The 14982-nt window shown below is 55.9% G+C and overlaps 2 protein-coding genes across 2 annotated transcripts; one reads left to right on the top strand and one right to left on the bottom strand.

The window, feature by feature from the left end:
• Positions 1 to 4384: 4384 nt before the first annotated feature.
• On the bottom strand, positions 4385 to 6209 carry PTH2 (parathyroid hormone 2). Its single transcript, XM_060186374.1, has 2 exons — positions 6079 to 6209; positions 4385 to 4553 (listed from the first exon to the last, which is right to left on the bottom strand). The coding sequence occupies exons 1-2, from the start codon at positions 6207 to 6209 to the stop codon at positions 4385 to 4387; spliced, it is 300 nt and encodes a 99-aa protein (XP_060042357.1).
• A 3139-nt stretch (positions 6210 to 9348) lies between these two features.
• GFY (golgi associated olfactory signaling regulator) lies at positions 9349 to 14155 on the top strand. Its single transcript, XM_007531351.2, has 4 exons — positions 9349 to 9431; positions 11085 to 12236; positions 12459 to 12629; positions 13799 to 14155. Exons 2-4 carry the CDS (start codon positions 11111 to 11113, stop codon positions 13996 to 13998), a joined length of 1497 nt encoding a protein of 498 aa, XP_007531413.2. The 5' UTR covers positions 9349 to 9431; positions 11085 to 11110; the 3' UTR covers positions 13999 to 14155.
• Positions 14156 to 14982: the final 827 nt, after the last annotated feature.

Consider the following 14982-nt stretch of genomic DNA (forward strand, 5'->3'; position numbering starts at 1 on the left):
GGCTTCAGGCGCCGAGGAGGAGGAGGAGGAGGAGAGGGGTGCCAGTGTGTCCTGTGTTCCCTCGGGAGGCACTGAGACCTCAGGAGACAAAGCCACACACACACGGCCCTCTGCCGGGCTGAGGCTCTGCCCTCAGAGAGGAGTCGAGACTCACTGCTGGTTTCTGGTTCTTTTTAATTGAATCGTAACTTATGTAATAAACGGACAAACCTCAAGTGCCAGCTGCAAGAGTCTTTGCCTCTAAACACCCTGAAAACCCAAGCTGTGTCCACTCACAGAACGATGGCAGCGTCAGAGAGACCTTTCTGGGAGGCTTGTGCGCCACGGAGGGACAAAGTGACACGTGTTTGAAGACAGATGGGGGCTGGGTGGTGGCACACACTCTCACCGTACACAAAGACCTGGGTTCAAGCCCCCAGTTCCCATCCTTGGGAAAGGCTTCACAGACAGTAGAGGACTGCAGATCTCCATCTGCCTCTCTCTCTCTCTCTCTCTCTCTGCCTCCCCCACCCCTCTCAATTCCTCTGTCTGTATCCAAAATAAATGTGCTGCTGGTGAGTGAACTCATAGCCTGAAGATGGAGAGTCCAATGTGTGATCCCCCTGCACCACTGTTTGTGTATTTTAAATATTTATGTATTATTGTATGGAGACAAATTGAGGGGGGAGGAGAAATTGAGAGGGTAGGGGATGGGAGACACCACCGCCCTGTTTCACCACTCGTGAAGCTTTCCCCCTGCAGGTGTGGACTGGGGCCTCAGTTGTAATATGAGCACTGAACCGGGAGCGCCACTGCCTCCCCCATGCCCTCCAATAAGTATTTTTAAACCGATGAGGAAAGGGCAACATCTGGGTCTGACTGGCCAGTGGCAGTGACAGTGGACACGTTCCCAGGGTGAGGTGAGCGCTGAGGAAGGAATGGCTCACTGGGGGTAGGTGAGGGCCAGGATTCCAGGAGGGGGCTGGAGCCCTGAGCTCTAAATCCAGAGCTGGGTGCTGTTGGTCGTGAGAGATGGAATTGTGAGCCGTTGCCGGAGAGGAGAGGATAGGCTGGGAGGTGAGAACATCTTTGAAAGCTGGACAAGAAGTGTGGACAGGGAAGCAAGCGGGGCAGGGAAGCAAGCGGGGCGGGCAAGCAGCATGGACGGGAAGCAGCTGCGGGGGAGCGGGCGAGGTCCGTCCTGAGGGTGGAGGTGGGTGCTGACACCTTCACCCTACTTGGAGAGAGCAGGAGACCAGTCTGGACTTTTTTTTTTATCAGAGCACTGCCCAGCTCTGGCTTATGGTGGTGCAGGGGATTGAACCTGGGACTTCAGAGCCTCAGGCATGGGAGTCTCTTTGTGTAACCATTATGCTATCTACCCCCACCCCAGTCTGGACTTTTAAAAGTCTCACATTTGGAATTTCATTAATGTTTGTGTCCTTTACTAGCGCTGGCAGCTTGTGGAAAGTTACTTCTTGGGGGCCAGGCAGTAGCACAAGGACCAGGGTTCAAGCCCCAGGTCCCCACCTGCAAGGGGAAAGCTTCACGAGTGGTGAAGCAGGGCTGCAGCAAGTGTCTCTGTCTTTCCCTATATCCTCCTCCCCTTTCAGTTTCTGACCCTATCCAGTAATAAATAAAAGTTTAAAAAAATTACTTCTGAGTCCTGCTTCTTGCTTTGTGACAGTTACTTAGCTCCCCAACAGGAGACAAGCCCAGCCCACAACCAAAGGGCCAATCAGGACGCGGTCCGCCCCGGAAATGCAAATTGTGGCAGCCGCCACGCCCAGCGCCGCCCCTTTCTGCCCTCCTCTCTGAGCCAATCGGGACGCGGTCCGCAGAGCAGCTCCTACACAGAGGTGGCAGCCTGGGAGTCCCGCGGGAGATGGGTTGCCATGGTCACCACTGAGGGGTCGAGCTGGAGGACCTGCCCAGCCTCCAGGGAGAGACGCAGATTCTGATTGGCTGTGTCCTCGCTCGCCGGCGCCCCAGGTGTCTCCCCGCCCCGGCCTGGTCCCCAGCGGAGCCTGATGCCTGGTCCTCTCCCATCGCCCGGGTCTCCCAGGAAGGGCGCAGTCAGAAAGCCCTGGAGAAACTGCTGGAGGCGCTTGCAACACAAACGAAAATCTTTTCCTCTTGCTGCTCATGGTTGTTTTCATGAAGGAGACCCAACACTCTGGCTTTTGGGGTGCGGGGGGATTGGACCTGGAAGCCCTGGAGCCTAATTAGGCAGGCTAATTCAGTGCACCTCCTCTTCCCTATCCATCCGGCAGGAACCCTTTTTTAAAATACATTTTTATTCCCTTTTGTTGCCCTTGTTTTTATTGTTGTAGTTATTACTGATGTCGTTGTTGTTGGATAGGACAGAGAGAAATGGAGAGAGGAGGGGAAGACAGGGAGAGAGAAAGATAGACACCTGCAGACCTGCTTCACCGCTTGTGAAGCGACTCCCCTGCGGGTGGGGAGCCAGGGGCTCGAACCAGGATCCTTACTCCGGTCCTTGCGCTTTGCGCCACCTGCGCTTAACCTGCTGCGCTACCACCCCAGTCCCCAGAAACCCTTTTCTGATAGAAGCTTTTTGTGACGTGGTGGGAGTCAGTACCGTACTGGGTCACGGTGTATCTGTTTAATCCCCAGATGAGGAACAGAAGACCCGGCAGTTGCCAGGCCCGTCCTGGAGGCTGGAGGTCTGGGTAAACCTCTTCGTGAATGGCTGGTGCATCTCACAACTGAGCGTCCCCCCCACACACACACACACACACACACTGTACCGGGGAGAATGCGGGAAGAGAAGACAGGAAGGAAACAGGCACAGAGAAAAACTGAGCTTGATTAATGATGGAAGGAGGAGAGAGGAGACAGGAAACCCCAAGGGAGCCAGAGCATGAAGAAGATGCAGAGAGACGCACATGGGCATCCAGACAGACAAACGGACAGACCCAGAGAAGAGGTCAAGTCAGGAGGAGGACAGAGATGGCCACGGCTTTGGCAAGAGACCATGACACAGAGTGAAAGGGGTGGTGAAGGGGAGCAGAGGTGGGCAGGTAGGTAGGAGAGATGGGGCGATAGGTAGGCATGAAAATGGACTGATGGAAAGGAATATGGACAGAGGATCTTTAAGAGGCCCTGTGGACCTCACTAAGTAGAGCACAACGACCCAGGTTCAAGCCCCTGCTCCCCACCCACAAGGGAGAAGCTTCACAGGCAGTGTAGCAGTGCTGTAGGTGTCTCCTCTGGTTTTCTGCGTGTGTGTGTGTGTGTGTGTGTGTGTGTGTGTGTGTGTGTGTGATTTCTATTGAAAATGAAAGAAAAGGGGGCAGGTGCACACTGTTGCAGTGCATTGTGCAAGGACCCAGGTTCAAACCCCCAGCCCCCACCTGCAGGGGGAAAGCTTCATAAGTGGTGAAGCAGGGTAGCAGGTGTCTCTCTCTCTCTCTCTCTTCCTCTCTACCTTCCTTTCCCTCTGGATTTTGCTCTGTATCTAATACATAAAAGGAGGGGGTCGAGCAGTAGCGCAGCAGGTTAAGTGCAAGTGGTGCAAAGCGCAGGGACCGGCTCAAGGATCCCGGTTCGAGCCCCCGGCTCCCCACCTGCAGGGGAGTCACTTCACAGGCGGTGAAGCAGGTCTGCAGGTGTCTGTCTTTCTCTCCCCCTCTCTGTCTTCCCCTCCTCTCTCCATTTCTCTCTGTCCTATCTAACAATGATGACATCAAATAACAACAATAATAACTACAACAACAATAAAAAAACACAGAGAACAATAGGGAAAATAAATTTTAAAAATATAAATAAATAAAAGAAAATGAAAGAAAAAGTGGTTATTTGCTTTTTAAATTTTTTATATTTATTTATTTTCCCTTTTGTTGCCTTTGTTGTTGTTTTTATTGTTGTAGTTAGTATTTCTGTTGTTATTGATGTTGTTGTTGGATAGGACGGAGAGAAATGGAGAGAGGAGGGGAAGACAGAGAGGGGGAGAGAAAGACAGACACCTGCAGACCTGCTTCACCGCCTGTGAAGCGACTCCCCTGCAGGTGGGGAGCCGGGGGCTCGAACCGGGATCCTTGCGTTTTGCACCACGTGCGCTTAACCCGCTGCGCTACCGCCCGACCCCCGGTTATTTGCTTTTTTAGCTTTTTTGTTGTTTGTTTGTTCGTTATTGCCAGAGCACTGCTCAGTTCTGCCTTACGGTGGTGCCAGGGCTCAAACCCGAGACCTCAGAGCCTCAGACGTGCAAATCTTTTTCTTTTGCAGAACCATTAAGCCGTCTTCCCGCCCCCTAAGGATGGTTTTCGGGGTGGAGCCCCCCAGTAGCCGGCGCAGACCCCGCCCGGTGCCCCAGATACAGACACGCACGAGCACGCGGGCGGGCGGCCAGGTCTTTATTGGGGCGGGGCGGGCCGGGGGCTCAGGGCCCGGGGAGCACCAGCAGCTTCTTCATGTACGAGTTGAGCCAGTGGCGGCGCTCCAGGGCGGCCAGCAGCCGCGCGCGCTCCCGGAAGGCCGCGTCGTCCGCCAGCGCCAGGCTCCGCCGCGGGCCGGGTCTCCCCGCCGGGGCCCCGCCGAGGGCGCGCGGGCTGCGGGCGGGCACGGGGCGCGGTGAGCGGGGCTCTGAGGCCGGCTGGCCCGGAGCGGTCCCCGGAGCCCAGCGGCGACCCGCAGCCCGCCCAGACTCGCCCTCCTGCTTGGCCGCAAAGCCCTCCTGCCTTCCTGGGCGCACTCTTCCTGTTTCCTCTTGCTGACTCTACCCACGCCTCAACTCTGTATTATCTCTGTCTCTCTGTCTCTCTCTCGGGTCTCTGTCCCCCCCCCCCCGGGTCTCTACCCCTTCTCTCTCTGAGTTTCCGGCTCCTCCCTTCCCTGAGTCTCTGTGTCTCCCTGTCTCGCTCTTTGGGTCTCTGTCTCCCCTCCCTTTGGCCTCTATCCCCATCTCTCTCCAGGTCTCTGCCCCCCCCCCGAATCTCTGTCTTCCTCTCTCTCTCCAGGTCTCTGTTCTCGCCACTCTCTCTCTCTGGGTCTCTACCCATCTCTCTCTGAGTCTCTGTCTCAGTCTCATACTCTGAGTCCCTGATACTCCCTTCCCTGAGTCTCTGTCTCCCACCCCTTTCTTCTCTATCCCCATCTCTCCCTGAGTCTCTGTCTCCCTCTCTCTCCAGGTCTCTGTCTCCTCTTTCTCTCTCTTTCTCTGGGTCTCTGCCCCCCAGTGTCTGCTCTCCTCTCTCTCCAGGTCTCTGTCCCATTCTCTCTCTCTCTATCTGAGTCTCTGCCCCCCCCCACGTATCTGTCCCCCTCTCTCTCCAGGTCTCTTTCCCCCTCTCTCTCTTTCTCTGGGCCCCTGTACCTCCCCCCAGTCTCTGTTCTCCTCTCTCTCCAGGTCTCTGTCCCCATCTCTCTCTCTGGGTCTCTGTCCCCCCCAGTCTCTGTCCTCCTCTCTAGGTCTCTGTACCCCCCTCTCTCTCTGGGTCTCTGTCCCCCCAGTCTCTGTCCTCCTCTCTAGGTCTCTGTACCCCCCTCTCTGGGTCTCTGTCCCCCTCAGTCTCTGTCCTCCTCTCTCTAGGTCTCTGTCCCCCCCTCCGGGTCTCTGTCCCCCCAGTCTCTGTCCTCCTCTCTCTAGGTCTCTGTACCCCCCTCTCCGGGTCTCCGTCCCCCCCAGTCTCTGTCCTCCTCTCTCTAGGTCTCTGTACCCCCCTCTCTGGGTCTCTGTCCCCCCCAGTCTCTGTCCTCCTCTCTCTAGGTCTCTGTCCCCCCCTCTCTCCGGGTCTCTGTCCCTCCCCCCCTGTCTCTATTGCCCCCTCTGTCTGAGTCTCTGTCCTCCTCTCTCTAGGTCTCTGTCCCCCCCTCTCTCTGGGTCTCTGTCCCCCCCAGTCTCTGTCCTCCTCTCTCTCCAGGTCTCTGTCCCTCCCCCCCCGTCTCTATTGCCCCCTCTGTCTGAGTCTCTGTCCTCCTCTCTCTAGGTCTCTGTCCCCCCCTCTCTCTGGGTCTCTGTCCCCCCCCAGTCTCTGTCCTCCTCTCTCTCCAGGTCTCTGTCCCCCCCCCCGTCTCTATTGCCCCCTCTGTCTGAGTCTCTGTCCTCCTCTCTGGTCTCCCCGCCTCTGGTGTGACACTAACCTGAAGACCCCCTCGGGGGGCAGGGTGACTCCGGAGGCTGAGCTGATGCCCCAGGGCACAAGCAGCAGCAGCAGCATCAGCAGCAGCGGCACCCGGAGGCTTCTGGGCATCTGGCTGGTCTCCATCACCTGTGGACAGACAGACAGACAGGCAGGCAGAGGTTCAGGGAGACTGGCATCCCGGCCCAGAACCCCAGGCCCCAACCCACCCAGCTCCCAAACCCACTGGCGGGACCCCTACTGCGCTGTGGGCTGGGGCCCGGAGCCTGGCAGCCCCCTTATATGGCCTCCCGGCCCCCGCAGCGGGCATGACGCAGATGGGGGGGCCGGGGGCACAGGGTCAGCCTCCCCCCAGGCTCATTAGGAGCTGTCAGCGGTAATGAGAAACCGGGGGTGGGGGCTCTGCCACTGCCTTGTCGGCCACCAACTAATTGGGACCAAGAGCTGAGACCTGAGCAGGAGAGGGAGGGGAGAGACAGACCGACAGAGAAGTGGACACAGGGGGTGTGTCCAGGGGATAAAAATAGACACGGGGATGGACCATCAGGACAGAAGTCAGAGACACACAGAGAGACACAGGAAAGTCAGAAGGGGAGGAATGGTGGGGAGAGGTGAAGACACAAAGAAGTGAAGTAATCTGGGAGAAGGAAAGACAAAGACAGGGAGCGAGCAAGGGGAAGAAGAGGAAGAAAGGAAAGACAGGGAGGGAGGGAGGGAGGGAGAGGGGAAGCAGCACAGACACAGGGAGACGGAGGAGTGTGGAGAAAGACTCCCGGGAGACAGGGGAGGGACAGACAGACGGCCTGCACAGAGATTCCTGTGGCAAATGTGGATGGGAAGACAATCAGAAAGATAGAGGAGAGATGGCGGGGAGAGGGGTTAAGGGTATTGGTATGAGGGCAGGAGACAGGCAAAAGCAGAGAGCACAGAGGCTGTGCACAGCCCAGAATGACAGGCAAGGACCCTGAGTGACTGTGTAGGTATGTCCAGCCTTTTTCTAGGAGGAGAGAGAGAGAGAGAGACTCTTAGGACCGAGCGAGGAGCTTCTTGGGAGTTGGAGCCCATATTCATATCTCTACACCAAGGCTGGTTCCGTAGCCATCTGTGTCTCTGCTTGACAGATGCAGCAACTGGACTCCTAGTGCCCTAGAGCAGAGGGGACCAAGGTGTGAGCTCCTGGCTTCAGCAAGCAACAGAACAGGGGTCAGAGGAAACCCCCTGGGCGGCTTGCTACTTGGTCATATGCTACTTGGTCAGCTCTGAGCCTGGCCTTCACTGCACTGAAGGAATCTTAGATGCTGAGGGTTCCATGCTCTCAAAAAATAAATGAATGAATACAAATAAAATCAAAACAGCGCAGGACCCCACTAGGGAAAGAGAGAAATAAGCTGGGGGTATGGATCAACCTGCCAGCACCCATGTTCAGCAGAGAAGCAATTACAAAAGCCAGATGTTCCAGCTTCTGCGCCCCATGAAGATCTTTGGTCCAGATTCCCAGAGGGAGTAATGTTAGAGGAAGATGACCAGAGAACTCTGAAGCCCAATCCCATCAGGTGCCAGAGAGAGAAGAGGAAATTTAAAAATGGGGTGGGATGGGGAGGACACTCTGAAGTTGTAGGTGTGACTTAGAAAGGAAGCGGGGGGGGGGGGGGGGGAGTCGGGCTGTAGCGCAGCGGGTTAAGCGCAGGTGGCGCAAAGCACAAGGACCTGCAGAAGGATCCCGGTTCAAACCCCGGCTCCCCACCTGCAGGGGAGTCGCTTCACAGGCGGTGAAGCAGGTCTGCAGGTGTCTATCTTTCTCTCCCCCTCTCTGTCTTCCCCTCCCTCTCTCCATTTCTCTCTGTCCTATCCAACAACAACGACAACAACAATAATAACTACAACAATAAAACAACAAGGGCAACAAAAGGGAATAAATAAATAAATAAAATAAAATAAAATAAATTTAAAAAAAAGAAAAATTTTTTAAAAAAAGAAAGAAAGGAAGCGGGGTGGGGGGAGGGCAGGGATAGGTAGCACAATGGTTAGGCAAAGAGACTCTCATGCCTGAGGCTCCAAAGTCCCAGGTTCAACACCACCACCACCCCTGTTACCACCATAAGCCAGAGCTGAGCAGGGCTCTGATATTAAAAAATATATATATCAGAATAAATAAATATAATATATATATATATATATATATATATATACAAAGGAAGAAGGGGGAGGGTGGGTGGTGACACACCTGGTTAACCACACATGTCACCATGTGCAAGCACCTGGGCTCGAGCCCCCCCCCCCCCCGCTCCCCACCTGTCGGGGGGTCTGCTTCATGAGCAGTGAAACAGGTCTGCAGGTTTATTTCCTTCTCTTTATCCCCCCAGCCTCTCTCAATTTCTCTCTAGCCTATCTGATGAGAATTAGAAAAAAATGGCCACCAGGAGCAGTGGATTCGTAGTGCTGGCACTGAGCCCCAGAAATAACCCTGGTAGCAGTAAAAAAAAAAATAGAAGGAAGGAAGAGAAGGCAGGATTATAGAAAAACGGGCAAATATATAGATATGTAATTATAGAGATAATAGTCAAGCCATATCTGCGGTCTTGGGACAAGTATTGCAGTGTCCAGTGGAGGGGGCACAGAGATAGCTGGTGGTAGATACAGTGTGAATTATACCCGCTACCTTATACTTTTTGTAAATCAATATGAAATCACAAGTATTTTTTTTTTAAGTTTCATCTAAACAGTTAAAGAAAAACACGTATTGCACCAAAGTAAAAGACTCTGGGGGTGGGGGGGGAGAATACAGGTCCAAGAAGGATGACAGAGGACCTAGTGGGGGTGGTATTGTTATATGGAAAACTGGGAAATGTACAAACTATTGTACAAACTATTGTATTTACTATCGAAGAATGTAAAACATTAATTTCCCAATAAATAAATAAATAACAAAGCACAAGATTCTGACTTCTGGGATAAAAGATGCCTGGGGACATGAATTCCTCAATCTGAGAGGACAGGAGAGGGGTGGGCGGGCAGGAGGGCTGCTCCAGGGGCACTGAAGTGGGAAGGTGCCAGGGACCTGGACTCTTGGCTTTGGGGTAGAGGAGGCAGAGGACAGGACCCCCCTGGTTCTAAAGGGAGGCCAGTGTGGTTGGAATGACCCTGCAGCCTGCTTCCCTGTGTCTCTCTGCGCCTTTAAGAGCCCCAGCTGTCGCTAGGCTCCCAGGCCCCTAGGGAGGGGGTCAGGTGCGTCAAATTCACCCTTGGGATCCCAGCCGCTGCCACCCCGCCCCAGCCATTCTGCGACACTCGCCCATCTCCGAGACCAGCTCGGTCCCCCTGCTGTTATCTTGGACCCCAACCGAGCAGGTAAGAGACAACCCCCCCCCCTCCGTGCTCCTGTCCCACCTGCGTTGACCGCCCCACCTCCATGTGACCAGACACCTGGGCCTCTCTGCCCCAGCTGAGCCGCTCGGACCCCCAGCATGTCGGCTCCACCCTCCGTCCACAGCCCCAAGTGCTGCCTCTCGGCTCTCTCCCTGCCTCAGGCGGGGGCTGCCAGACCCCTACACCCCAATCTCTGGAGGTCCCAAGACTCAGAGCTTCTAATCCCCTTCTAACTCAAGACCTACTAATTGAAGCCCCTCCTGCAGCCCCCCCCCAAGCTGTGCACCCTCAAAATTCTAGCAGCTGAGCCTCCAGGTCGCTCCTCTCTCCCAAAACACCAGCAGCTGAGACCCACGGGGCCCTCCACCCGCTGGGGTCCAGGAGTCTGACCCCCCCTCCCCACACACCTCCTTGCAGCCTTCCTGCCCAGGACCCAGTCTCCCTCAAATCCAGGCTCCCTCCCCTGCACCCTGGGGTGGGGTCCCCAGTCTCCAGTGCCCTCTGCGCCCTCTCCAGTGTAAACAGCTGTGGTCAGGGTAGCACGGGCCCCTGCAAGACAGCAAGGCCACCCCATGTCCCGGCAGGTGTCCACTCCCCCAAGTCCAAGAGGAGGTCTGGGAACTTAGGGAGGTGTGATGCTTTCCCAGTTTTTCTGGGCTTCCTTCCCTGGGGAAAACAGATATGAATATTGGCTCCGACTCCCAAGAAGCATCGCGTTCGGTCTCCCCAGGCTACCCGAGTGCCCCGCTGCCCCGGGACCTGCAGGGAAAGGCGGCGGTGGGCGGGGCCTCGGCGGGGCGGGGCCTCTCTGGGCTTGGTCTCCGTTGGGTCCTGGGCTCCCGGGCGCTCAGGGTTTTTGGTTTTGTTTTTGTTTTTTAATTTTATTATTTAATTTTTTTTGATGTCGACGTAGTTGGATAGGACAGAGAGAAATGGAGAGAGGAGAGGAAGGCAGAGAGGGAGAGAAAGACAGACACCTGCAGACCTGCTTCACCGCCTGTGAAGCGACTCCCCTGTAGGTGGGGGGCTCGAACCCGGATCCTTATGCCAATCCTTGCGCTTAACCCGCTGCGCTATGGCCCGACTCCCCCCCTTTTTTGTCATCTATTTTATTTATAAAAAGGAAACACTGACTAAACCATCGGATAAGAGGGGTACAACTCCACACAGTTCCCACCACCCGAACTCCGTATCCCACCCTCTCCCCTGACAGCTTTCCTATTCTTTATCCCTCTGGGAGCATGGACTCAGGGTCATTGTGGGAGGCAGAAGGTGGAAGGTCTGGCTTCTGTAATTGCTTCTCCGCTGAACATGGCAGGTCAATCCATACTCCCAGCCAGTCTCTCTCTTTCCCTAGTGGGGCAGGGATCTGGAGTGGTGGGGCTCCAGGACACATTGGTGAGGTTGTCTGTCCAGGGAAGTCTGGTTGGTATCATGGTAGCATCTGGAACCTGTTGGCTGAAAAGAGAGTTAACATACAAAGCAGAACAAATTATTGACTAATCATGAACCCAAAGGCTGGAATAGTGTAGATGAAGAGTTTGGGGGGGGGTCTCTGTTTTGTAGATAGCTAGTAGGTATATTTTAGTTATATTTAGTTATAGTTTTAACCCTTTGCTTCCCGCTTCCCCGCAGCTGCCTGCCTCTCCCTCCCCAGAGCCATGAAATCCTTAGGCTCCATCCTCTTCCTCCTCACCGTCCTCCTGGCTGGGCCGGGTTCCAAGGCCGCCCCTTCAGCCTCGCCATCTGTGGGCCCCGACTTTCCAGAGACCAGCCAGTCCTCTGCAAGCTCCCCCCAAGCTTCTGAAAACTCGGCTCCACAGACCACGGGGGTTGATGATGGTCCTGAGCCTTCCAGGACACCGCAGGCTGTGTCTCCGGAGTCCGCCCCTCTGGGCCCCACGGACACCCCCAAGCCTGGCCTCCCAGATACCCCATTCCCACAGTCGTCTGAGACCCCCCAGAACACTTCACTCAATGCCTCACTGTCAGAACCCCTGGCGATCACCCAGATCAATCCCTCCAACATGACATACCCAGAACCTTCTGAGCCCCCCAAGCCTGACCCAACTGAGATGCCACAGACAGAGTCCTCTGACACCCCCAAAACTCATCCAGCATTTCCTGAGCCTACCCAAGCTCAACACCAGGAATCCCCAGAGATCCCCAAACTTAACTCCACTGAGACCTCAAATACAGAGCCCCCAGTGACCCCGAGTCCTGGCCCCACCAAGGCCCTTCACCTCCGATCTCCAGCCACACAGAACCCAGACACCTCTGAAGCCCCACACTCTGAGTCCTCCCAGGCCGTTCATACTGGCCCTCCTGAAGCCCCTCCCTCAGAATCCCATGGAAACCTCAGCCCCACCAAAATCCCCCCAAACAAAGTTCCCACAGCCCCCCAGCAGGGTGCCACAGAGATGCCCACCGCCTCCCCGCCAGAGGTCACCTGGACTCCCCACCTGGAAGCATCTGCACCTGCCCAAGACTCAGCCGCCCTGACTGAGTTGTCCCTGAGCCCCCAACCCCAAGCCCCCACCGCCACTCAGCCCAGCTCCCTTGCACTGCCCACCCAGGATTCTCCCGGGACCATTGAGCTAACCGCCCCCCTGAACGCTAGTCCAAAAGGACCCGCTGCCCTTCCTCTCTCCGCCCGGATTGCGGGCCCCCCTGCCCCTCCAGCCTCTGCCAGCCAACCCGCCCCTGCCACTCCGCGGGGCCCCCAGCGGCGCAGCCGAGGTGAGAGAGTCAACACCATCATCGTGGTGGAGCGAGTGGAGGAGAAAGGTGAGGGGCCCGTGGTGTGAGGGAGGGGACCTGATGGGGCTGAATCCCGAGTCTAAAGGAGGGGGGCCTGGGGGACCCCTGGGTCTAATAAAAGAGGGGCTGGGGGACCCCTGCATCTGGGGAGGAGACGCTGGGGGTTTGAACTCAGATCTGAAGGAGCAGGGTTGAGGAAGCCCTGGGTCTCCAGGAGGAAGGGCTTAATCCCTGGGCTCCTTCTTTCAGGCGTGGCCCTGGCGGGGCGCCCCCGAGGCGCAGCAGGAGGGACCCTGTGTCTCTTCCTTGCGGGGACCGGGCTGCTGGTTGCCATCTTCCTGCTGCTGTGGTGTCTCTATCGCCGGGCATCTCGGCATCGTCCCTTCGCCCACCACCGGCTTCCGAGCGACGACGAGCCAGGTGAGGGCCCCCAGCCGAAATGTCCACCCCGTTTGTTAGCCTGCCCCCTTCCAAGGTCAAACAGAAGCTCTGGGACTGGGGAGATAACATAATGGTGAAGTAAAAAAAGAAACTATCATGCCTGAGGCTTCAGAGTCGTAGGCTCAATCCCCCACACAACCATAAGGCAGAGCTCTGGTTAAAAAAAATAAAAACTTTATGCCTGAGTCTCTGAGGTCCCAGGTTCAATCCTCAGCTCCACCATAAACCAGAGTGGGGGGGGGATGACCCTTTCCAGGGCCAGTTCCTGCCTCCCCAGTTCTTGACGGGGTCACAGTTCAGCTCCAGCCCAGCAAGGGGACCCCCAGCTCCCACCAAGATTCCTGGCACCCACAAGCCCCGCCCCTCCATCAGGCCCCGCCCATGCCGCGTGAAGCCACGCCCCTGTCTGTTGAAAATGAAAAGCCGAGCGTGGGGCAGACAGCATTATGATTCTGCAAAAGGAACAAACAAGAATTAACGTTTGTTCCTGAGGCTCTAAAGTCTCAGGTTCAATCTACCATAAACCAGAGCTGAGCAGTGTTCTGGTATAAAGAATAAAAATAAAATAAGATAAGCTAGAATAAAATAAAATAACCTGGAGTCTCAAGCATTCATGAGGCTGTGCTCCACCAACAGTGTCACCTCCGGGGCCATTAAAAGGGGGGGGGGGGTCCGGGAGGTGGCACAGTGAATGAAGCATTGAATTCTCAACCATAAAGTCTGGAGTTCGATCCCCAGCAGCACATGTACCAGAGTGATGTCTGGTTCTTTCTCTCCTCCTATCTTTCTCATGAATAAATAAATAAATTCTATGAGAGAGAGAGAGAGAGAAAGAGAGAGAGGTGGTGGTGCACATGTTATGCAAGGAGTTGGGTTTAAACCTCCAGTCTCCAACTGCAGGGAGGAGGCTTTGCAAGTGATGAAGCAGGGCTGCAGATGCCTCTCTCTCTCTCTCCCCCTCTAACACCCCCTTCCCTTTTGATTTCTGGCTGTCTCTATCTATCCAAAAAAAAAAGAGGTGAGAGGAGAAAGAAAACTCAATTCAAGCACCAGGTGGAACCCCTCCCTCTGGCCTCCTTACTAGCCTGGTGGAGGCAGCAGTGGGGGGCATGACGAAGAAGGGTGGCCTCATGGCTTTGTACCCACAGTGATGCACCTGGACGCCCCGAAGGACCCCTACGACCTCTACTTCTACGCGCCCGACGCCTGGGTGCCCTCGCACATCGCCACCAAGCAGCCACCGTCCACGCCCCCGCTGCCCCCCAAACTGCCCCCACCACCCCGCGGGGGGCGACCCCAGCGCCTGGAGCCGCTTTCCCCTGCCACGCTCCCCAACAACTTCGTGTGACCCTGCTGTCCCCACATGGAGGGGACCCCAGGTCCTGACCAGGCTTCCTGTATAGTAGTCCTTGGGGTAGAGGGGCCCACGCGACACGCTTCCGCTGGGACCCGAGGAGCAGGCCTGGGGTCCTGCCAATAAAATAAAATGTGTGTTCCCTTGCTCAGCACCTCTTCTGGCTTCAGTCCTGAGGAGCAGGGGGCTGGGGTCCCAGGAAAGAAGAGAAAGAAGAGGCTGAGGGACCCCTGGGTCTGAGGGAAGAGGGGCTGTGGGACCCTTGGGTGTAAGGGAGGAGGGTTAGGAGGAGTTGGGGGGCCCCTGGACCTGACGGAGGAGGGTATGAGGGATCCCTGGGAGTGAAGGAGGAGGACGTTTATGAGGAAAGAGGGACTAAATGCTGGTCTTGAGGGAGGAGGGGCTGGGGGACCCCTGGGTGTGAGGGAGGAGGGGCTGGGGGATACCTGGGATTCAGGAATTGGAACTAGGGGACCCCTCTGTATGAGGAAAGAGGGACTAGGATATTGCTGGTCTTTTTCTTTCTTTTTAAAATTTTTAAAAATATTTTATTTATTTTCCCTTTTATTGCCCTGTTTTTTATTGTTGTTGTAGTTATTGATGTCTTCCTTGTTAGATAGGACAAAGAGAAATGGAGAGAGGAGGGGAAGACAGAGAGGGGGAGAGAAAGACACCTGCAGACCTGCTTCACCGCCTGTGAAGCGACTCCCCTGCAGGTGGGGAGCCGGGAGCTCGAACCGGGATCCTTATGCTTTGCGCCACCTGCGCTTAACCCGCTGCTCTACGGGCCCGACTCCCAGAAATTGCTGGTCTTGAGGGAGGGGGTGGGGACCCGCTGTTCTGCAGGAGGACAGTCTGAGTGAGGAGGAACTCACTGTTCTGCAGGAGGACAGTCTGAGGAGGGACTGGGGGACCCTTGGGCCTGAGGGAGGTGGGGCTGGTGACTGGGACTCTGATGATGGGAAGGGACTATGGGAC

The sequence above is a fragment of the Erinaceus europaeus genome, chromosome 2 (assembly GCF_950295315.1).
Source record: "Erinaceus europaeus chromosome 2, mEriEur2.1, whole genome shotgun sequence".
Taxonomy (NCBI): Eukaryota; Metazoa; Chordata; class Mammalia; order Eulipotyphla; family Erinaceidae; genus Erinaceus; species Erinaceus europaeus.

Excerpts from the sequence above, each read along its gene's own strand:
- PTH2 (XM_060186374.1), bottom strand. The coding sequence starts at position 6,209 with ATGGAGACCAGCCAGATGCCCAGAAGCCTCCGGGTGCCGCTGCTGCTG. Across the intron at positions 4,554-6,078 it reads GAGGGGGTCTTCAGGTTAGT|CCCGCGCGCCCTCGGCGGGG; the intron begins GTCACACCAGAG and ends GCCCGCCCGCAG.
- GFY (XM_007531351.2), top strand. The coding sequence starts at position 11,111 with ATGAAATCCTTAGGCTCCATCCTCTTCCTCCTCACCGTCCTCCTGGCT. Across the intron at positions 12,237-12,458 it reads GGAGCGAGTGGAGGAGAAAG|GCGTGGCCCTGGCGGGGCGC; the intron begins GTGAGGGGCCCG and ends TCCTTCTTTCAG. Across the intron at positions 12,630-13,798 it reads TCCGAGCGACGACGAGCCAG|TGATGCACCTGGACGCCCCG; the intron begins GTGAGGGCCCCC and ends TTGTACCCACAG.